The sequence below is a fragment of the Pelodiscus sinensis genome, chromosome 1 (assembly GCF_049634645.1).
Source record: "Pelodiscus sinensis isolate JC-2024 chromosome 1, ASM4963464v1, whole genome shotgun sequence".
NCBI lineage: Eukaryota > Metazoa > Chordata > Testudines > Trionychidae > Pelodiscus > Pelodiscus sinensis.
The window spans coordinates 215,084,335-215,109,035 of record NC_134711.1 but is presented as its reverse complement, the minus strand read 5'-3'; the positions used below and the strand labels follow the sequence as shown (position 1 = coordinate 215,109,035).

At 39.6% G+C, this 24,701-nt stretch overlaps 1 protein-coding gene across 8 annotated transcripts in view; it reads right to left on the bottom strand.

Moving 5' to 3' along the window:
* ARHGAP6 (Rho GTPase activating protein 6) overlaps window positions 1-24,701 on the bottom strand; it is a 479,589-nt gene that overhangs the window by 93,989 nt on the left and 360,899 nt on the right. For 6 of the 8 annotated variants that reach the window (XM_075914907.1, XM_075914901.1, XM_075914913.1 and 3 more), the window contains exon 2: window positions 1,875-2,034. In XM_075914907.1, the coding sequence (XP_075771022.1) occupies window positions 1,875-2,034 (160 nt within the window). Of the gene's footprint in view, window positions 1-1,874; window positions 2,035-15,001; window positions 15,514-24,701 lie in introns of those variants that run through there. The other 2 variants (XM_006120180.4, XM_075914954.1) reach the window with 2 other exon arrangements.

Sequence of the window (24,701 nt, the reverse complement as noted above, 5' to 3'; positions counted from 1 at the left end):
GATTAGCAGTGCTAATTTGATTGTCAATGGACAATCCAAATGCAGACAAGGGATAGGTAGTTTTTAACTTCAATGCAAATAGTAGAGGTAAATGCATATATACTGGACACAGAAAAAACAACAACAGAGGGCTGCTATTAGAAGCACATAGCCTCCTGCCTTGATAGTTTTCATGTTGATGGTGGAATGGTATTTTTATAGGGATGCAATGTGATCTAGAGGAAAAAACAATGGCCTAGAATTTAGAATTCGGGTTCTAAGCCTGGCTCTACCAAAAGCCTTTTGGGCAACCCAGACCAATTCATGTCAACTTTTTGTTCCTCACTAAAATGGGGATACTGATTCTTACCTCCCTTTGTAAAGCAATTTGAGATCTACTACCAAAGAGCAACGTACCATTTTCTGTCTTTGCAATCATAATTTTAAAATAAATAAAGGAGTTTTTATAAATTTGCTCTCTCTCTTGCACACATTTAAACATATATGTAAGTATGTATTAATGAATGTGTGCTTCTGTGTATATACTCGCATACAGACAGATAAAAGCAATACCCACATCAGTTCTGAGCCTACAGTGTCCAGAGTTCATATTCATATTCTCCAGTGCCTGGAATTACCAAGTTGCCTTGGTCAGCTCTGTTCATATTACATAGGAATGAAGGAAACTCGGACAGGGTGGGTATGAAGAAGCTGTATGAACCTACTCCACTCTAGCTGCTCTGTAACCTGCCTCCATTTTCACAGGATCTCTTGCTGGTAATAGGAACAGAAGTACTGTGAAGATGCTAATTTTTCAAATTGAAACATGTCAGAATATTTGATCTCCTGTGTCAGTTAATATTCTTTACCCCTTGAATTGTAGCCATATGATATTGCAGTGTTGGTGTTATCATTTGAATGATCTATAATACGTTAGTCATATCCATTCAATCTTTTTCTGAGGGGGCACGGGAGCTGTGGTGGTACTCAGAGAATCTATTTCTATCTGCCTGCAAACTCATACAACAACTGCTCTGATGTTGCTAGTAATTGTGGCTTTATAAAATTTGGCAGAGATCTGAGGTAATTTCTATAAGTTTTTAAGAACAGTCAGCTTAGTGCCTTTTATTTTGCTCATATACAGTTTATTATTTCTATTCACTAGTTGCATTTGGTGTTTTGATTAACTTCCACAAGCTTTGATGTATTAAAAAATTGGTCCTGTGGTATCCCTACACATGTGTTGTTGCCACACCTGTGAACAATGTCCTGAGTTAAATAAAGCTAAAAGGTGTGAATTTAATTGTTTCTTTTTATCTCTTAAACAAGCACAAACATGAAGAAATGACAGATAAAAACAGGCTTGTAGAACCTGATTCAAAGTCCACTGAAAGCAATGGTAGCCTTTCCACTGACTTCAATTGATTTTATATCTAGTCCACAGTAACAGGGATAATGGTTCACAAGAGTATGCTGAATTTTGATTCTGAAATCCTCCCTCCGCCAAAGGAAAGGTTGAGCTAACAGGTCAATTTTTCAAAAGCAAGTAGTGATTTTGAATAGGTCACTGTTTGGGTGCCTAATTTTAAGGGTGCCTTAAATGGGTCTGATGTTCAGTTAGCACTAAGCACTCACCTTCTGAAAATTAGTACCCTTTAATGTTTCTCAGGTTGGATACTCATAAATTGAAGCACTCCAAGTCACTAATTACTTTGAAAATCTTAATAATTTACAACAAGGTTATTATGATCAAGGAAAAATGTAATATATAATCATGTCAAGCAGTGACCAACATACTTTTCTTTTCGTTTTACTATGATATACAGTTTGTGGTTTACCAAATAAATGTTTAAACTTTCACCATCCTGAACAGAAATAGTTGATGGAATCCTTACCTTTGGGAATAGTAATCTGACAACCTAGGTCGCAGTCCTGCTGCAAATGATAAAAAGCCACTTCCTGTAATCGGGTACGCTCCAACTCTGAAAGGCTTTGAACAGGAACTGACTTCAGCCGAACACTGCGCCCCGACATGCTGTTCCAAGTGAAGTCACCCTACAGGAAATCAATTGAAAAAACATGAAAAATCATATACACAATTTAATGAACATATCCTACTCTTTTATTGGTTAAAAAAAACTCACACAGGTCCCTTCCCTTCAAAATTCACTTCTTGGACAGTCCTGACCTTTGAAATATCACCTTTGTTTTCACAGAATCAATCTATGCAAAAGAAACCCCAAAACAAAACAAAATTTTACCACATCTCTTCTACCTGAAAACATTTACCTGATATTGTTGGAAAAACACTAGGATTCCTAAATAACGGAGAGGGAGGGGAGTAACTGAATTTTCCAAGTTTAGTTCCTTTGTGCATTTGACAGCACTTTGTGTATACTCAGTTTTACACTGAGTATGTGTACAATCAGTTCAACATACAAATAATTTACTCAACTCTATAGTACACAGTTTATTTTCCACAAGTTGTTGATCCCTTTGTGTGTGTCTGTGCAGAGAATGTACCAACCAAACCCTACCTCTTCCCAACATTTCCCCTCTCCTACTCATACCTAGATTTATGCTCACTGAAAGACAAGTTACTCAACATTTGTCTAAAGAATCCTAAATCTGTGTTAAAGTAAATGTAAGTATGCAACATGAGAGGCTACATATTCAATAAATAATGATTGAATTAGAAAATCTAATCAACAGATTTAGCTATCCTGTGTCCCTATTTTGGTGATATATAAAATATTATTCCATAGGCCAATATTGTATTCTGATACAGTAAGACATTACTTCTGACAATCAATAAGAGTAAAATATATATATTTGCTTCAGGACTAGCCATGGAATTCAAACTAAAATTCACAATGGAAGCAAAGTCTAAGTGGACATTTTAATGGCATTGGCACAGAAAGAATCCCTTGGGCTCTTGAACAAATTCTGGCCAAATTAAAAGTAATGGTTTAGTTGCTTGATCTGAGACTAGATGACCACAATGGTAATTTCTGTCTTTATTTAATACATAAAGGAGAATGTTTGTAAGTTTGTGTGCTAATAACTTGGACACTATGGGTGTGTCTAAACTACATGGCTCCGTCAATGGAGCCATGTAAAGTAGTTTACTCAGTGAAGTCAAAGAAGTGGGGATTTAAATAATCCCCGCTTCATTAAAATATAAATGGCCGCCACGATGTGCCGACAGTCAGCTGATCCGGCACAGCACGGCAGTCTAGATGCGGCGTGGTCGACAAGGGAAGCCATCTGGGGGGGGTCAATTGGGGAGCTGCCAGGATTCAGGAGACCGTACAGGAGAGCTTCCACCCCAAGGAGCCCACGGAGCCACCCCAGTCCTCCCCATCGGAGGATCGTACTCCATTCCTCCCTCACCTCCTTCCACTTACCCCTCCCCAGCCCCCCTTCTTGATGTAAAAAATAAAGGACACGTGTTCAAAAATAGAAACTCTCTTTATTTAACAAAACTGGGGGGAGGGGATTAACCTCTGGGGAGACTGGGAAAAGGAGGGGGGAGAGGGGAAGAGAGAGGGTGGGAGAGAGGAGAGGGAAACCTGGGAGGAGGGAGCTGGAAGAGGGAAGCCAGGGGAAAAAGGAGGAGGGGAAGTATAAAACTATGGTACGCCATATCTTCAGTACTGTGTACAGATGTGGTCTCCTCACCTCAAAAGAGATGTTTTGGCCTTGGAAAGGGTTCAGAAAAGGGCAACTAAAATGATTAGGGGTTTGGAACAGGTCCCGTTTGAAGAGAGGCTAAAAAGACTGGGACTTTTCAGCTTAGAAAAGAGGAGACTGAGGGGGGATATGAAAGAGGTCTATAAAATCATGAGTGGTGTGGAGAGGGTGCATAAAGAAAAGTTCTTCATTAGTTCCCATAATAGAAGGACTATAGGACACCAAATGAAATGAATGGGTAGCAGGCTTCAAACTAATAAAAGAAAGGTCTTCTTCACAAACCAAATAGTCAACCTGTGGAATTCCTTGCCACAGGAGGCTGTGAAGGCTAGAACTATAACAGAGTTTAAAGAGAAGTTAGATAAAGTCATGGAGGTTGGGTCCATGGAGTGCTATTAGCCAGGGGGTAGGAACTGTGTCCCTGGCCTCTGTTTGAGGAAGGCTGGAGATGGATGGCACGAGACAAATAGCTTGGTCATTGTCTTCTGTCCATCCCCTCTGGGGTAGCTGGTGTGGGCCGCTGTCGGCAAACAGGCTACTGGGCTAGATGGACATTTGGTCTGACCAAGTACGGCCGTTCTTATGTTCTAAGCTCAGGGCTCAGGGTCGGGGGTCTCACTGGACCAACTTGATTTCCATGTAAACCTGCTCATGAGTTTGCATGTGGCCTTTGGTGGCAAGGCTGGCAGCTATCCTGCCCTTTATCCTAGTCAGATAAATAGAAAGGAACATAAACACTGTCAAATCAAGTGTAAAAATGCAATAAGAAAAGCAAAAAAAGATTTTGAGGAACAGCTAGACAAAAACTCAAAAAGAAATAACAAATTTTTTTTAAGTACATTAGAAGCAGGAAGCCTGCTAAAAAACCTGTGTGTCCCCTAGATAATCGAGCTATAAAAGGAGCAATCAAGAACGATAAAGCCATTGCGGAGAAACTAAATGATTTCTTTGCTTCAGTCTTCATGGCTGAGGATGTTGGGGAGATTCCCGAATCTGCACTGTCCTTTGTGGGTGATGAATCTGAGGAACTGTCCTGGATTGAAGTGTCATTAGAGGAGGTTTTGGAACAAATAGAAAAACTTAATATTAACAAATCTCCGGGACCGGATGGCATTCATCCAAGGGTTCTAAAAGAACTCAAATGGGAAATTGCTGAGCTATTATCTGTGGTTTGTAACCTATCCTTTAAATCTGCTTCCGTACCTAATGACTGGAAGGTAGCCAACGTGACACCAATATTTAAAAAGGGCTGTAGAGGCGATCCTGGCAATTACAGACCGGTAAGTCTAACTTCAGTACCGGGCAAATTATTCAAAACAATAGTAAAGAATAAAATTGTGAAGCATGTAGAAGAACATAATTTGTTGGACAAAAGTCAACATGGTTTCTGTAAAGGGAAATCCTGTCTTACTAATCTATTAGAGTACTTTGAAGGGGTTAACAAACATGCAGATAAGGGGGATCCAGTAGATATAGTATACTTAGATTTTTAGAAAGCCTTTGACAAGGTCCCTCACCAAAGGCTCTTGTGTAAATTACATGGCCATGGGATAAGAGGGATAAGGGTCCTTTCTTGGATTGAGAACTGGTTAAAAGACAGGAAACAAAGGGTAGGAATAAATGGTAAATTTTCAGATTGGAGAGGGGTAACTAGTGGTGTCCCCCAAGGGTCAGTCCTGGGACCAATCCTTTTCAACTTATTCATAAATGATCTGGAGAAAGGGGTAAACAGTGAGGTGGTAAAGTTTGCAGATGATAGCAAACTGTTTAGGATAGTCAAGACAGAAGCAGACTGTGAGGGACTCCAAGAAGATCTCCCCAAACTGAGTGATTGGGCAACAAAATGGCAAATTAAATTAATGTGGATAAGTGTAAAGTAATGCACATTGGGAAAAATAACCCCAACTATACATACAGTATGACGGGGGCTAATTTGGCTACGACAAATCAGGAAAGAGATCTTGGAGTTATCGTGGACAGTTCTCTGAAAACTTCCACGCAGTGTGCAGCAGCGGTCAAAAAGGAAATAGGATGCTAGGAATTATTAGGAAAGGGATAGAAAATAAGACCCAGAATATTTTACTGTTCCTGTATAAAACTATGGTACGCCCACATCTTGAATACTGTGTACAGATGTGGTCTCCTCACCTCAAAAAAGATATTTTGGCCTTAGAAAGGGTTCAGAAAAGGGCAACTAAAATGATTAGGGGTTTGGAACGGGTCCCATATGAGGAGAGGTTAAAACGACTGGGACTTTTCAGTTTAGAGAAGAGGAGACTGAGGGGGGATATTATAGAGGTCTATAAAATCATGATTGGTGTGAAGAGGGCCGATAAAGAAAAATTATTCATTAGTTCCCTAAATAGAAGAACTAGAGGACACCAAATGAAATTAATGGGGAACAGGTTTAAAACTAATAAAAGAAAGTTCTTCTTTACACAGCGTGTAGTCAACCTGTGGAACTCCTTGCCAGAGGAGGCTGTGAAGGCTAGGACTATAACAGAGTTTAAAGAGAAGCTAGATAATTTCATGGAGGTTAGGTCCATAAAAGGCTATTAGCCAGGGGATAAAATGGTGTCCTTGGCCTCTGTTTGTCAGAGGCTGGAGAGATATGGCAGAAGACAAATCTCTTGATCATGTTTTCGGTCCACCCTCTCTGGGGCACCTGGTGCTGGCCACTGCCGGCAGACAGGATACTGGGCTAGATGGACCTTTGGTCTGACCCAGTACGGCCGTTCTTATGTTCTTATGTTCTTAGACGGCCACTTTCCTGTGCCTAGTGCAGAGGTCGTGGACGTTGGAGGCCTCCCCCAAAACCTGGATGAGGTCCACGATCTCCGCACTAGACCAGGCGGGCGCCCGCCTCTTGCGGCCCCGGGCAGACTCCTGGGAGCAGCCAGCCTGGTGGCTGGGTCATGCCATGCCAGGTGCAGGGTCTGCTGGCTAGGTGCTGGCAGGCTTGCACCTGGCACAAGCACCGTAGCCAGACCATGCCCCTTTAAGGGCTCCGGGGCCAGGAGGGGGGCAGAAGAGTTTCCCTGGTTTGGCCCAGAGTGGCTACCAGGGCAAGCTGTGAAGGGCTAGCCTCCCACTACACAGCCCTTAATTCGAAATACTTAATTCGAACTAGGCGTTAGTCCTCGTAGAATGAGGTTTACTTAGTTCGAATTAAGCGCTCCACTAGTTCGAATTAAGTTCGAACTAGCGATTTGTATGTGCAGCGCCTATGAAAGGTAATTCGAACTAACGACTGTTAATTCGAATTAACTTTGTAGTGTAGACATACCCTTTCACATGCTTGTATAGAACTTGGGCCTGTAGTTTCCAAATGTACTGTTGTCTCTAGGGCTACGTCTTCACTGCGAGTTCTTCCCACAGAAAATATGCTAATGAGGGATTCATTAGCATAAGTCTTGATCTCATTAGCATATTTTCTGCTGCTTCTTTTTGCGCAAGGGGTTTTTGTGCAAAAAGAAACAGTGTGGACTTTTTTTTGCGCAAAAACACCATTTTGTGCAAGATCCTTATGCCTCTCCAGTAAAGACATCAGGATCTTGTGCAAAATGGGGGTTTGGCTAAAAAAAACCTCTGTCTACGCTGCTTCTTTTTATGCAAAAACCCCATGCGCAAAAAGAAATGGCAGAAAATATGCAAATGAGATTGCAGAACTAAAGTAGCTGGTGCAACCTTATTTCATCCCTCTTTAATGTATGCTTTATGAGATACTTTTTCCCCATCATGACTCTCTTTTTCATAGGACCCTAACTCATTCAGAGCACAACATGGACAGTGCTCACTGTTGTTCACTATTTGGTGTCCTCCTCATTGCTCAATGGGAGGTCTAATGCTTTATTTACAGTACATTATTGAAACCTATCTTGAAGACAAAATCATTTATTTCCTCATTAGCTTTTCTAGGATGCTCACAACCTTAGTATATGTGCGGTTCGCTATGCTAATTAATGTTCTCTTCATAACAGTGAGATGATGGAGTATCATTAATCCCATTTTTCAGATGGGCAACTGAGAGACGACGAGATTTAAGCAAAGTTATAAGCAACTAAAATTAGGGTCTTATAATGGGAAGTGTTGGGCAACCTCAATAATAGGCAACGCTACCAAAAACCATCTATTACACACATACACACAGCATGCTAGTACTTACAAATTATATCTGGTTTGCATTAAACATGCATTCATGGTACATAAAATTACAGGCAGTCCCTGGGTTACAAGGATCCGACTTACATCGGATCCCTACTTACAAATGGGGTGAGGCAACCCCGCACTAGCTGCTTCCCCCCAGCAGACCAGGGAGACGCGGAGCGGCTTTTCTCAGCAGACACCTCAGCTTGAGAATAAAGGACTGAGGGAAGTGAGGTGTGGGAGAATAAAACTGAGCTCTGGAGAAATGTTTGGCTAGAGTTTCCCCTACAATATGTACCAGTTCCGACTTACATACAAATTCAACTTAAGAACAAACCTACAGTCCCTATCTTGTACGTAAACCGGGGACTGCCTGTACATAATGTAGGTCCTTATTAAAAAGCACTTCTTTTACAAGAATATTTTATAATGGAAAGTATTGGTCAACCTAGATACAGGGAAAACTGAAAGCTCAAGCATATGCTAAATACACCTCACCACCTGACCCATTAATCACCTCATCTCCCTTCCTCTCCTAGAAGTCCACAGCTTCAGTTATATTTTTCTCAAGGAACCTCCAACAAATATTCAACCCATTTTCTCCTCATAAATAAGCAATCAATCCAATACATCAATAAAAAATAGAGCAGATTACTTACTCAGTGTAGGAGAGAAATGTGCCTAACTCCACTTTGTGCTTTTGAAAATCTGCCATCCTTCCCAAACTTCTTGTAAATATTATCCTAATTTCTAGCATAGCCTTTCCATGGGAAACCAGTTTCCATTTTTCTAAGATGCTTTGAATAAATCACTATTATAAGTAAAATTTCTGAAAGCACTTACGTGAAAATCAATGGGATTTAGGAGACAGTGCCTACGTTACTTCTGAAAATTTTACCCTACATCTTTTAACCTCTCCTCCACACATGCCACCACCAGGCCCAAGTCAATGAAGTTAATCTTTAATCTAAATCCAGAACCTTAGAGCTTTGTGTGGTTGCAAAATTTGTATCTGCATCCAATTTGTAAACATGTCCGCAGATGTAAAAGTGGATATCTGCAGATATGCAAGGCTCCAGATATAAAATTTGGATACACACCCAACCACAATCCACAAATATGGATTGTCTGTGGATGCTGTGTCAGAGGATTCTCATTTGTGCAGATACAAAATGGATATTTGCAGATCTGAAGACTCCTGTGACCCTGTGTCTTTGTTCTCCCCACCCTCTCACTGACAAGTTCTTCAGGAGAGCCAAGATCTGGATTTATATTACTAATTAAAGTTACATCGACAGATTGTGTGTTTAAAATATGTATCAAGTGCAACCACCAGGAACATGAGGTGTGCACAGAGTGCAGAATATGGGCCCTAATTATATTAGAAACTGTAAATAATAATTTTGATACAAAATTGGAATGGTGATTTTATACTGCAGCATTATTATAATAAGGAATGGCTTCACTATCTGCCACATTTATGTTACAGGGTATATAACAAGAGCTGTTACTATTAGATGTACTTTTGATTAGTCATTTGTTTGAGTCCACTTGAGACACCTAAGATTAAAAACAATGACCATGGTTTGGTTTTTGCTCCTGAACTAGTAATGCCTACTTGTGTTTAGAAATGTCTTTGCCATAAAAGAATTCAAAATTTTGCATATTATAAAAATTATACTGTGGAAAACATGGCACATAACAGATACAGGGTTGCATAGTTTGAACTTTCTTTGCTTAATTGCTTCTAAATGCTTCAGGAAAATAAATATACAATTGCCATTTTGTAAACCTTTTGCTTACGTTGGTAAATTATTTCAAATCCTTCTACAGTTGTTTCTAGACTTCTCAACCATAAGACCTTTAGATTTTGACAGTTTATATCTCTCTCACTCATCTTTCACATCTGTACATATGCCCTTTTTTTTCCCTTACTTTCCAGTTGCTGCCATTTGTATGCACCAAAAAAAACACACATAAAAAAACCCTATTAATTAAAGGGCAACTTTAGTCCTACCACATAAAAACAGTACACCTAATACTAGACATAAAGTGGAAAGTGAATGAAGAATAAGAAAAGGGAAGAGTAAATATCACTAACTGTCCATTATAGCACTAAATACACATTAAGGACCAAATCTTCTCTCTTGCTCAATACTTAAAGCTAACATAAGTTTTTCTTTTTGGGATCCTCTAAGTGCGCAGGAATGACTGAATGCTGTAAAGGTGGTGGTCTTTGTTTTTATATCCCCCTCTCTAAGCTTTCCCTTACATAGGGAGCATGAAAAAATGCTCAGAAATCTATGCTCAGAAATGCTCAGAGAGCTATTACAAGCTAGTGCAACTTAGACCACTGAGGCTGCTCTAAACTGCACAAGGTACCAAGTTGGCCTTTGCATAGTGGGGGATCAAGAATGATGGAAACCCTTCTCTATTCTGAGACTGCACAAGAATACACAAATGTTGGAAACTATAGGCTGTTACAAAACCCAGAAACATACTTGGTAAAAAGTCTGAAAACCAATACACTAAGCACTGGGATTCTTATTATTCAGTATGAAAGTCTGACTTTATTAATGACTTCAACACACAGGGTGAAATCCTAACCCCTTTGAAATACATCGTGTCATAAATGTCCTAGTTCAGAGTTTCCCATTATTATCAGAGTCTTTGCAATCAATACCTTTCTTATGAGATTATTTCATTTTGAAATTCTGTGTTGATATTGATTTATCTCACCCAATGGAGATACATAATTACTTCACCTAAACACAATAAACAGACTAATATTCTGTATATTCAGCGACGGAAATCTATTAGTTTTGGAAAAATATCACACTTTACAAACTGTTGTTTTAGTTGTCAATATTTTCAAAAAATAATTTTAAAACACATAATACACACATCCTCTTCTCTTACTAATAATGCTTGGAACTGTCAACTGGAATCAGATTAATACAAGATACGAGTTACTAAATTCTGCATATCAAGACACCATACATAGGCTACTGGAATGCTGACATCATTCACAGAGGAAAATGAACTCACACCCACACCAGAACTCACACCAAACATATCACGAACCAGGATGATATGAACCAGCCCCAGAGTAGATACATTTCATAGTTGTTGGCTTTCAGTCATCAGGGAAAAAGTGCCTCACTAACATTAGTATCATGATAAAGAAGAGATTTGGAATTATACTCCCAGAGGTCAGTATTAGTAGCCCACACAACAGGGAAAAGTAATTTCCCAGTCTCTTTGTCAATGATTTCCCAAAGTCCTCAGGCTACCTTGCATCATTTAAGTTTATAATTGTAAGCATTTTTATCACAAAGGGCAATTATGGACTAAAAGCATAGTGGAAAAATCTTCTGATATCGTCCTCCTATTTCCAGATAAAACTGTTCATGACGTAAAATAGATACAGACTGTATCTATTACTGTAAAGCCTTAGTTTAAAGATCATTCAAGACTTCTCATTTGAACTGTCCAAATATTTGTGACCCTCCTGTCAGATCTGGATCTACTATTTATTTTTAATGATACATTTGAAAACAATGAGCCAAATTCAACAAAGCTGTCTCGGCCAGGAAAGCCCACTACAGTAGATGGGAGAATTCAACTTATTTATTATTATCCGAGTCACTCTTGGAAGAATGAATTGATGTTTTCCAATACATCAAAGCTTGAATCTGGTCATATACAACTAAAGCGCACACTTTACTTTCAGAACAATAGAGAGTGGTCACCATTATAAAAGTCAGTATTTATCAATCATCTTCAAAAAAGGGCATCTCAGATACCATGGTTATGTCTTTATCCCTAAAAAAAGGAAAACCGTTATAGTGTTTGAGGTCTTGTCTGCTTTACCGCTTTTGTCGGTCCAACTTACGTCCCTCAGGGGAGTGAAAAAATACTCCCTGAGTGATATGTCACAGAAACGCCTGTGAGAACAGTACCATATTGTCTCGAGAGCTTCTCTCACCAACATAGCTACCGCCACTCATGGAGGTGGTTTTATTATGTCAATGAGAGAGCTCTCCCATTGACACAGAGTGGCTACATGAGCAATCTTACAACACACCTGTACCACTGTAAGCTCACTAGTTTAGATATTACCAGAGCCCTGTGTTTAGAAGGTGCTAGCAAATGTTAAATTTTTAATGGCATTTTTTTTAATATAAAAATGGTGAGGTTTCCATTTTAAAATGGTAGTAATGTGAGCTCTTCAGTCCCTACTGGTCCTTGCTCACCATATGAAAAACATGGGGGGAGGAGGGTGCACATCCACACAACAGAGCTCAACTCAACATAAGCTATGCAACTTGAGCTATGTTAATTGCGTAGTTTCAGTCAAAATAGTTTATTTTGACTTTTGGCACAATCTACACAACAGTTATTTTGAAATAGAGCACTTTTCCCCTGACTTCCCTTACTCCTCATACAATGAGGATTACAGGAGTCAGAGTAAGAAGCTCATTATTTTGAATTTATTTTGAAAAAACAGGCTTGCTGTGTAGATGCGCACTGCATTATTTCAGAATAACTGACATTATTCCGAAATAATGCTGCTGTGTAGAAATTCTGCTTGTTTAGAAATTTGTTTGAATATCTTTGGGCCCTGGCATCACTGATAACATGATCTCAGCTCTGGAGACAGTATTTGTTGGTTATTGCTGCCTGCATATCCAGCAGATATATACATTTTGTGGTTCAGTGGATAGGGCAAGACTGGAACCCACTTTTTTCAGTGATGTGGTGAGATTTAACAAAATAAAACAAAAACTAAACTAAATTTAGAATATAGATGGGATGTGTGTTGTTATTCAGTGATGTAGCAATTATTTTGCAACTGTTCTAGAGTATGGATACCTAGAACTGGTAAGAGGCATACTTCATAACATTTGGAAACTAATACCTAATACGGATGAACAATTTTTAAATTTGTGCCACACAATTGCTCCACCACTTCATGTTTCATAGTTCTCATACCTACTCTACCATATACTCTTACTCGCTCTCACCCCACCCCATCCTGTCCTACTCACTCAGTGATTTATAAAGTAGGAGGTGCTTAGATAATAAGTCAGAACTGTAGTGATTAGTTGCAACCTTTTAACAAGGATCCAATGTATTCCAATATTTGGCACTGCCATGGCATCTGTATTTTAACTCTCAGTGAGGGTTGCCTGATGGTTTCAACAAAAATACCGGACACACTTGACATTACATCACAATCTACATTATATCTTATTTAGAAAATACCGGACATTTATATTTTCGCATTTATATTTTCTCAATTTGTTTCCTGAACAGAAAGCTCAAATACTGGACCGTCCAGTTCAAAACTGGACACCTGGCAACCCTATTCTCAGCCACAACAAGCAGCTGATTTAATGATTACACTTGATCAAAAAAATTTGCACAGTTCAATCGCAGCACAGAAATTAAACTGAAAATCATAACAGTGACCATTAGTGAAAAATGTAGACTACAAAGTAACTAGAAGATATTCTAAACACCATTCAGGTCCTTAACTTAATTAATTTTTGTTTTTTTGGAAAATAAAATTAAAATGTGCATGCTTCCTTTGAATCATTGTTCTGGGGTGGGGGACGAGGAGAGATAGGAGTATCCCAGCTCTCTTTCACCACAGAATCTTGGAGCCAGGTCGCTGCATCTCCAGAGTACAGCTGGAGGAGGGGGGAATGTTCCCCAGTCGGGGCAGGTCCAGATTTGTCTGCCCCCGGAATTCCTCAGCCAGTGAGGAAGGTAGCAAACCGTGCACTTTCCCCTCACTCCCTGACAGAGTAGAACATCTAGCAATTTTTCCTTTACAAACTGTGGAAAGAAGGAGGGAGGAGGGCGCTCCAGTCCACCTCCCAGTGATTCTCTTTTCAGTATGGTTTTCTGAGAAGCTGTCCCATTCCAGGCACATCCCATTTTCCTTGCAGATGGCTCATGGGCACTCACAAGTGCTCCCATTTTATCAGTTTGCCTTAGTTTAGGCATTTGATTAGTTAGCATTTGATTAGTGCTAACTTCTTTGGGGCCGATTTCTTCTGCATTCTTCTGGAGGCTCATGTAGCATAGGCCACCATTTCCGTGGTAAAAATATATTTACAAAATTGTATCTGCTTATTCGCAGTTATGCCAAGCATCAGTTGAGGGTTTTCCATTCGAACACTTTCTTTACCAAGAAATAATACATCAGCACTCAGAGGTGCCCAATTCTTTTGAAATGGACACATGACGCTAAGCTACATTAATGACTCACTGTACAAAAATTTGCTCTGACACTGAAATCAATATGGTGTTCCTTAATTTTCTTTTTTAGTAAACAGGCTATCGTTCCATTAATATAATATGGAAAATTATAAATAAAAACATACATCAGCAGGAAGTATCAAGAGAGGAGTCTTTTGTAAATTGTCCTCTAATCTCAGATACCCCAAATTCAGACTGTGTGCCTAACTCGGCTGCAATTTCATTCTTTGCTTTGAGCAGCTCATTTATTTTGGACAGGGAGAGGGAAAATTAGCCCATAAGTTCCCACTGTTATGAAAAACAGAAACAATTGCTAGAGTTACAAGCTCCTCCAGGACTGAGCCAGCGAATGGACAGCTCTTATTATACCCTACAAATCATGGCAACTAACTGGAATTTAGAGATACAAGAAGGCAGTTTAGCTAATCTATAAAACACAAGGCTTACAGGAGATGGTGTTTTACAAAACTAAATGTATGCAATTATAATAGTATATTGGAGGGTTACAGAGCCTTCATGCGCACTTAGAAAAATGATAAAACACACAGATTTCAAAGCAGCTCAGCATATGATTAAAACAGTTAAACAAAACTGAAACATACAAGCCACAGATCATTACATGGATTTTGCTGCTCGCAGGCTAGCTATGAAAACATGAAAGATAATGAAACAAGTCTCAGAATAAAAGGTCTTTGAGAGGCTTTAGCTCATTCATGGAATAGATTTCAGAGCCTGCTAAATAATAAGCTCGGAAGATATGCCATTTTTTTCTTACTAAGCAAGAAGTGTTTGTTTTCTTAAAAGTTAGCTACAGCAAATAAAAATTAAAATGCAATAAATTAGAGTTATCACAAATACTCCATTACAGTTATCTCCAGCACACTACACATATACACACATTTTGTTTGCTTACCCATTAACTAAATTGTGCTGCGTCTCCGGTGTCTTTTCTAATCTGATCAAACTTCACTTGGAACAAGCACGTGAGTCAGATTTAGAATTTTTGTAAAAAATGATGTAGTTTTCCTCAAACTATGTATTAAGTGTCTGAGAAATAGCCCAGCTGGAGCAGCTATGACTCCCACAATACCTTTTGTTGCCAGAGACTTGTACTATAATTAATCTTAGGAAACCAAAAACAAAGTAAAATAAAGCGATCTTTTCATCTGACTGCTTCAAAGTATGCTCAGCAAGTTCAGTAAGTTATGTCATGAAATGAGCGTGTAGGAGAGCGCGAGTGACAGAGGGAGAGAAGCAGACAAATTGCAACTGGTTTCCCTGCTTCTTCTTTCAATGGGATTTCTTTGAAGAAATACAAGGAGTGGTTGAGAAGGAGCATGTCTCCTTCCTCTCCCATTAAAAAAAGCCCTTCTTCCACATGGCTGTACAAACTCATAACTAGACTGTAACTGTGCACGCTTTCCTTATTAGGAATAGACCAAAGAATGTTGGAAGCATCTGGTTAAATGACTTTGAGCATGTTAAGAAGCATTTGATGTTTTCTCTATCCTTCCAAGATAGTTTTTTTTAACTATTTCTAAATCTCCTGTGCCCTAACAAGCAAAACCTTACACCCCAAACATCTTTTAAACAAAAGCAACACAGAGGCTAAATATTTTATGGTTACTTGGGAAGTGGGGGTGGAAATCCTTAATATTTTGCTTTCTAAATAAAGTCTGCTGTACCACAGTCTATGAATACTATACTGCCATTTATAAAATGGGGATAGGAGGAAGAAATCTAAGTAAAAACAAACTTTGAATCAGCAGTTATGTTGACGGCAGTTCTATTCCACAGGGCAGCTTACCAAATCACTACTCCAAATGACATCTTTGTTTCTCAGCTGATATGACTTTACCTCATAAAACTGCTCTCCCAAGACAAAAATTCCAGTTCACAGGGATATTGATTGATTGTATATTATCATCAATTTCATTGATATTGAAATAAAAGGCTGTTTGTATGGCTCCTAATCAAATTCAGTGTCCATCCCAGGCAAAGCCATACCATAAAGACTACTAACGCGTACCAGCAACTTGAGGGAAAAGAAAACAACACAGAACATTAAACTGATATGTTAAAATTGAAAACCCAGGATACTTTAAATCTAAAGAAAAATATTTGAAAAAGATGAAATACTCCCAAAAGTTATTAACCTTGTACTCTGCCTTGAGAACACTAGAAAATTTCAAATAATCTTATCTGTACAGAATATATTGCTTCATATGATCAGTGACACCGTAAAAAGCATCCTTCTTTTTGCTGTAAAATGACCCTGCTTTCTCAGAAAGGCAATTTGACAATTCAGACATTGAAAAAGCAGCACAACAGAGACAATAGTGTCTCACTGTCTGCATAGGGTGAAATTCATCCCTGTGCAGCACCAGGACTATGCATTGCTCAAATTTCACCTCAGCCCTGTTTTGTAAGGCCAACGCACTGACATCCACTTGAGCCCTTTGGGTCATTAGAGCCAGCGTGCAACCATAATTCATGTGAAACCTCAGACTGAGAACATAAATCATTACATTACAGCTGGCTCAAAATCTTCCAATTGAATATCTGAAGATTTTCTGTAAGAAAATATCAATTTATTGTAACTGAAATGATCTGGAAATACAGGTTGGACCTCCTTGGTCCAGCACCTGCAGAACCTGACCGATCCCAAAAGAAGGAGTTTGCTGGAGCCAGGGGAGGTCAATTCTGGCCCCTCTGCTGACAGATTCCGGGCTCTCCTGAGATCCATCAGCAGACCCAACAGGACATCCTTCCTGGACTCCCAGTGCTGCAGTTGGGCTCTCTGCCCTTGGGGCCACTGCAGTCAAGCACCACACCCAGCACCAGGGCTGCCACCGCCAAGCTCCACTGTTCTGATGCTGCCAACAGTTGGCTCTGTCATCAGTCCTGGGCCACACCGCAGCCATGTTCCTGAGCAAGCTGAGCTCCCTGCTACTCCATGGACAGCTCCAGCCGCTGGGCTCCCTACCACCCACCTTCTAGGGCTCTCTGGTCCAGGAGATCTCTGGTCCAGCAACATCCATGGTCCTGCTAGATCACAGATATTGCCAGACCACAAAATCACAGATTATCACTATAATGCTAGTGTCCTTTACATCTTAACTCTTAACTTATTGTGTATCTCATATATTGTTTTTGTTTAAAGGATATTAACATAATGTAAAGGGTAGGAGAGGAGGCTACTTGAACTAATTATCTTACTTAGAAGGATGCCTGACCTCTCTGCTCTACTACTAATGCCACCCTCAAGCACTAATCATCCACTTCTGCAAAACATCTTCATGCATCTACCATGTTCCTCTGTATGAAAGGAACATCTTCCCCAAATGTAGATAAAAATGTAGAGATCCCTCCTGAAGACCCAAACTTTTTTTTATTTTCATTTTTTTTATTTCTTTGGGCTGGGATTTTCAAAGGCAAAGGAATACAATAACCTAAATTATTTGGGTGGCTTTTGAAAATCTCATCCTAATTCTTCCTTTTTAAAATTGATGTATAATATTGTGTCCCTTCCATAACACCATATTATTACAACTTGAGAGTCCTGGCACTGTAAGTAGCAGAGACAGGTGCAAGAGTCATCAAGAGTCCACACATTATTATAGGATGCAGCTTATTAAAACAGTAGTAAACATGTATTTCTATATATGCCTGGATTTTTTTGCCTTCTCCTGGAAAACAGAGGTTAAAAATACCAATTTAGAAAAACCCAGATTACAAAACTACCCCAAGTCACTTTAAAAAAAAATATTTGGGAAGAATTTGGTGCAGCCAATACACTCCTCTTGTCATTGGAGCTTGGAGTGGGGGAGACTGAGAAGGAGGAGGAAAGATGTGTACCTAAAATGCTCAGGGACAATGTTTTAAAAGGCAGGGCCCACTGGTATACACAGATAAGTGAACATTTTTTGGAGACCTCCAAACTCTTTGAAAACTGGGCCTTAAAAGTCAACACTGCTGAATGAAAGAGAAAGCAAATAAGACGGTCGTAATCACAAAGAATTTGGAAGAAAAAAAAGAAGTCTTTAACTGGCTCACAGCAATGACAGCAACTCAGGAGCAGACTGACAATCTTCTTTTTCATGAAACATGAAAACTTTCTGATTTTCTTCTCTCCCTTCTACAATTTACTGTTATTGGTTTGCCTGCTAAGTGCCCTCTACTCCTATTTAAACTCATTAATAGTGAGTTAACAGCTTTCTTTAATCCAATTATTTTAATCTGTCTGTGTGGGGCATAGGAAGCAGCTACTTAGCTCCTCTTACTAACATGAATTAAAACACGTATTTATCAGCTAAAAGACCCATTTACTCTTGAAATCATGATGGCTTTACTAAGGAAAAAAGAAAGAAAAAATCAACATAATATATTTTAAGATGTAATGTGTGTCTTGGGGCTCAAAATAGGCATGCAAGGATAGCAATAGAATTGGTTTGCTCTGATAGCCTTGTTAAAATCAATTATCAGGAACAAGAATACAATTTGTCTCCATGTCTTGCTGTGTGGACAATAGAACTGAACTCCCTAAACAACAACACAGCAAGATGTGAAAACTTCGGTCAAAGCACAATTGCACAATTGCAACAAAAAATAACAATTCAGTACAGCCCCAATACTTTTCTATTAAATTAAAAGACTACAAACACTATTAGTTTGGAGATTATAATCCAGGCACTCCCTGAGTTACTAACATCTGATTTACGAACATCAGCAGCTCTTAGGGGAACAGGCAAGAGACACAGATGGTGGCAGCAACACAAGTGCTGGCTGGAGGACTCTAGAGGAGCAGAGGGCGGTCATGCAGTCAGCAGCTGGAGAAAAACAGCAGTTTGAAGGGGAAATTGCTGCTTCTCTCCAGCCACCCAGTGGTGGCCCATCAATACAGGCGACCTAGACAGTTGCCTAGGTCGCCAAGATAAACGGCCGTTGAGGGCTTTGGAGGCAGGGGTGCCGATCGCGCGTTTCGCCTAGGGCGCCAGTTGCCGACAGCTTGTCTAGGGCCACTCCTTCAGCCACCCGCTGCTTGGATTCTCCCTACTTGCACCACTCACTGCCTCCTGGTAAGACAAGTATTTAAAGAATTCATTTTAAAATAGTAAAAATCATAATCCTGTCTACAGTATGTAAAATCACCACTGCTATATGCCTATAGTGAACAAGAAATTTCTGTGGGGACTGCATGCTTTGGAAGTCTTGCGTCATTTGACCCTTTGACTATGTAAAGTATACTCATATCCCTTAGTATGATTAGTACACTAACATACTTAATTCCTGCCCAGAAGCTTATTTACTGAGAAAACATATAATTGAGCCAAATTCTTGGTTGGTGTAAACCGGCATTGCTCTGTGAGATTTAGTGGAGTGATGTCAATTTACATCAGTTAAAGATCTGCCCATTTATCTAAAACAAGAGGATACAACTGAAGTTCTTAAAACCATTATTCAGATCTGAAGAATTCTACATTGCATCCCATTGAAGAGATGGAACAGAACAACAAATAGTACCAAAGACAAAGACTTCTTTTAAAGAGCCAAATCATGGTCTTGTGACACTGAGCTACCCAAAGCTATGTGACCCTGTAACCGGACACACTTCTGAAAACGTGATGCTCTCAACCCATTTCTGAAAGGCAGCTGCATTTTGGCCAACTCTCATGACTTAACTGAGAGTGTGTCTTGTGATATTTAAAGTCCCAGCTCCAGGAGATATGATTACATAAGAATCTTGACTTTCAGTTAAAAACAAAAAAATTCTATCCTCCTTGTAGTTGCAGAAGAAAGTTGGAAAAATATGACCAGAGCAAACTCAGAAACCAACAGGCAGGTAAAGCAGTGGAACCTTTACACAGCTTCCCATTCTGTGGTTTCCAACTGGAACACTTTTGTGTGCAACTCCCTGCCATGCAGGAGAGAAGGGGTCATTTGGGATGCTGATTCACAGACAGATAAGTGAAAGAATGACCCAAAACCTGAGTTTCCCAAAGGTCATCTCAAAAGGAGGAGCTCATCATAACCGATGAAACCTTTGTCCTCATCGACTGAGAAGAGGTAGATATTCTGCAATCCACGTATTTGAATGTATACCCCAGGGACAATTTAACAACAACAACAACAACAAAAATAAGTCCCCCCAAAAATACAGGAATATTTTGTTAAGGTTGCTCACAGGCAGTCATAGTGGTCACTCTAGCTAGTCACGTAGCCAATGTACATCTCAATTTGTTCTGATGTTCACTTCCTACAGTACTGCTATGGGGTCATGTAGTAAGTGTTCTATTATCTCACAGATATAATGCAATCTTATTAATAAACAATATTAATTGTTAATTCATCTCAAAGCACTTTACGAGTTATATTACAGGTTAGACCTCCCTGGTCCGGCACTCTTGGGACCTGACCAGTCCTGAACCAGTGAGTTTACCAGACCAGAAGAGGTCAGTGCTGGCCCTGCTGCCATTGGCCTCCCTGCCACCAGACTCTTTGTCGGCCCCTGCTCTCCGCCACTGGCCCCTACTCCCAGCTCCTCTGCTGGGCTCCATGCCCAGCCATGGGGCCCCCTGCCATGCTCTGCTCCCAGCCTCTAGGCTCCCTACTGTCAGGTCTCTTGTCCAGCAACATCTGTGGACCTGCCAGATGATCGCTCCAATCCTGAAGCAGCCACAGGTTTTCCGTGGATGCCAGACTATGAATATTGCCGGACCAGAGAGTTCCGGATGAGAGAGGTTCAACTTGTACAAGAGTTAGCTAAGTGATCTCCAGCAGCTTTAACCATGCACAAACGAACGGGTTAGGACAGGAAGCAGAATGAGACAAGCGATGGGTGTTTCTTGCTAACCTTATCATTCAATATGTGGCTGTAAGCTTTATGTACTCTCACTCTTCAAATCCTGCATTGAATAAAGAATTGTTAAAGGACCTTTTCTGTGTCTTTTCTCACTATAACATATGCATGCTTCAAAAAAGTTAATTAATTTTCATCACAAAGTCCCCACAAGGCTAGGAAGTTTTATTCCTCCCATTTAATAGAACCATGACAGGAAGTAAGTACAGATTTTCAAGTATCCAATAATTTTGAAATTCTCAGTTACTTTCTGACTAAATTGAGACAGTGGGGGCCTAATTTTTTGAGAGAAACCAAGCGCCTATAGTTTCATATGGAACACTCAACTTCTGAGGTGTCCAAATATGGGCATCAACATCAGAAAAACATGATTATTGGACACCTCCAGACACTCCAGCTAAAAGTAATTGCCCAACATTACACAGCAAATCTGTAGCAGAGCCAGAAGCAAAACCCCTTTCTCCTCGATACCAAACCAGTTCTTTAAATCTCCTAATGCTTGTTATTATTGTTTGTTTATTTTAAAATAAGCTTCTTGTTTTAACATATACACACATACTCTTTGTGCCTCAGTTTCACCTTTCAATTTGCAAAGTACATGAGACAAAAATTCAATCACTACATTCAATACACAACTCTGTCTCATTCAGAGTCCATCTAGGAGTTAGAGAAATAGCCTTGAACTTTTCTCCCAGAAGAATTTACTAATTTTATTTCTGTTACTGAAAATGTCAGCTGGAGAAGAACCTATCCTTGCTTAAGGCGTTGGCTGGTGTAATTCCCTTAAATCTAATTATCATTTATAGCAGTCAGGCTGTGTGGAGACATGGTCTACCCCTGGGAAGACAGAAATTACAGATTGCATTCTTCAACTACTACATGATTATTTTCCCATAACCACTGCATGCAGACTACATCTTCACTTCCTAACTAATAATTTCCAAAAGTGAACAACTTTAAAGGCTTGTTTGGGCTGGATAAATTTCTTAAAATGATAATGAAATGTTAGGCTATATTTTTTTTATGTTAATACTTCTCAACATGGATCTGTTTTGTCGCCTAGATCTGTGAAAGTAGCTCACGGCAATATTGCAATTTAACCTTAAGACTGATGATCTCTGGTACTAGAGACATACATTTGCGCCCACTGAAGTGAGTGGTATATTTGTCATTTATTTCAACAGGAATAGGATCAGCAATGAGAGCCCCTGAAGTAATAGATGCAGCAAAATACCACTTTAATAATCATTAATATGCTTTAGGCTGGGAACATGTATTCATGTATTATTGTGAAGCACTGTGTTGTTAAACAGATTATATTTATTCTTATCTTAAACCAATCTCTTGTCCTTCACTGCCTTCCGCTGTCCTCCCACCTAAAAATTCTTCCCAAATGGGAGACGAGACAGAGGCTGCTTTAAGATCTCTAGGGAGTATACTATTGCCAATCTGTATTTTATGGAAGAGGCTGTGATACTATGGTGATGGGAAGCATACAATACAAAACAGAAACAGATACCCTTTATAGAATGCAAAATATGTCAATGTTGCTAGAGTTGCCAACTTTCTAATCGGGCAAACCCAAAGACCCTTATCCCATCCCTACCCCGAGGTCATGCCCTGTCACATCCCATCTCTGAGGACCCTGTTCACTACATCCCCCTACCTCCATTGCTTGCTCTTCCCTACCCTCACTCACTTTAACTAGGCTGGAGCCATGGGTTGGGGTACAGGAGGGGGATGTGGGCTTTTGGAGTGAATTTCAGCACGGGAGGGAAGAGCTGTGCTCTGGGAGGGAGTATGGGTGTGCAGTATGGCATCTAGGCTGGGGCAGAGGTTTGGGATACAGAAGGAAGGTAGGTGTTTCGCACTTACCACAGGTAGGTACTTCCCAAAGGTACCTCCTCTGGCAGCAGCTTATCCTAAGCCAAGGGAGAATCGGGATCTTTACATGCCGCTTCTGTAAGCACCATCCCCACAGCTCCCAATGGCCAAACTATCCAGCCAATGGAAGTTATGGAGTTGGCACTCAGGCAGAGGAAACAAGCAGAGACCCCTGGTCCCTTCTTCCTCTCCACACAGGGATGGTGCTGGCCACTTCCAGGAGTGATGCACTGTGAAAGCAGGTAAGGAAGCCTTTCACCCCACTGCTGTGCCAGACTGTTAGCACCCGAAGTCTCCCAGTTTGGCTGGAGGTAGCCTCTGGGAGATAGGGAGTGATTCAGGGAGACTCTCTGTAGAAGTGGGAGAGCTGGCAACCCTAAATAGTGCTCCATCCCCAAACAGAACGGAAAACAATAACAAGAATAGCATCCATTATTTCATACTTTCAGAAGCCAAAGTAATGGCTTTTAAAAAAATGATGCTTCTCAGGTCTTCTTAATCAAAATAAATTCTATTTTTAATTTATTGGTAATAAGAAAGAGAAACTCAGTGATAGCATTATTTTCTTTTATAGGATTAAAATAATACTTTCTCCAGATTTCCACAGAGAAGTAATGTTTAGTGGAAAAGTGCCCAGTATCCAGAAACATTCTGTCTTTGGAAATCATTTTCTCTTTTCCTCCCAAAAAGGGTCCTCTGTAAAAGTGCAAAAAAGAAATGTTTGCTTTCAACAGCAGTGTGCACATTTATAAAATATTTATTAAAACATTCATTCCAGGGTTTGAAATGTGTATGTTTCAGGATGAAGTGTATAAATAAATCCATTATACATTATTTCAAGCTTGCACGAAGGTCTCAATCAAATGGGAAGTGTTTGGATTTTGACTCTTATGAAAATTAGACTCAACAAGGTGCAGGCCTACTTGGTCAAATACTGGAAAAATCGAACTGATTGGTGCAGTGTCATATTTTTATTTATATTATTTCTACTGTCCAGATTTACTGTAAACAAAAGGGGATGTAGGGTGAAACTCTCTGTTCCATATGAGTAGAGCTATGAAGTAGATAAGAGACAAGAGGTGTCCAGTATGTGTAAATTAGTGTGTTCTAAGTATGAACATGTGTTCCAAATTCTTGATTCTATTAAACTCATCCAGTAATTACACAAATATGTCTAAACACTGTACATCATATTTCATGCATATTTTCTCTTTGGTATCTCTCTGAAAATGCCAATACTTCTGTCATTCTACTATAGATGTGAGAGCAAAAAGCAATTCAGTTTGCAAAATAAATACTTGGAAAAAAAAACCTTCACATTGGTTTGTTCAAAATATCGTTGCACAATGAATGAATGAATGAATGAATGAATGAGGGATTTTTGGGGAGGAAAGGGGAATAAACCAGAAAACCATATAAAAAGGAACTGATTTAGCTATCTTACCCTATGAGGAAGAAAGACAATTGAGTGGGTTACAAATTAGAGTGTCTAATATTTAATACACTAGTTGCATTGTATTCTGATCTTTTGATTCTACAATTTGAATTGAAAAATTTTATTTAATTTAGCAGTGATTTCATCATCCTGTAAAACAAAATTATAACGTGTTCAGTGTACCTTTAAGAAAGTGGCATTCCATAGATACAAGCAATGTTGACTGAAATGAAGAGTTGGAAAAGGTTGTATTTCAGGTCAGAGTGCGTAGTATAGTGGAATGTGTTTTTCTTAAAAGAAAAGCAGTTTCCTATGTACCATTTCCTGGTTCATAAAATTATCAGCCAAACTCTTTCCGCAACTCATGTAGATTCATAGCCATATGCGGAGTGCACTCTACTTAAAAAACTCTCATACAAGAGATGAATTGTAAAA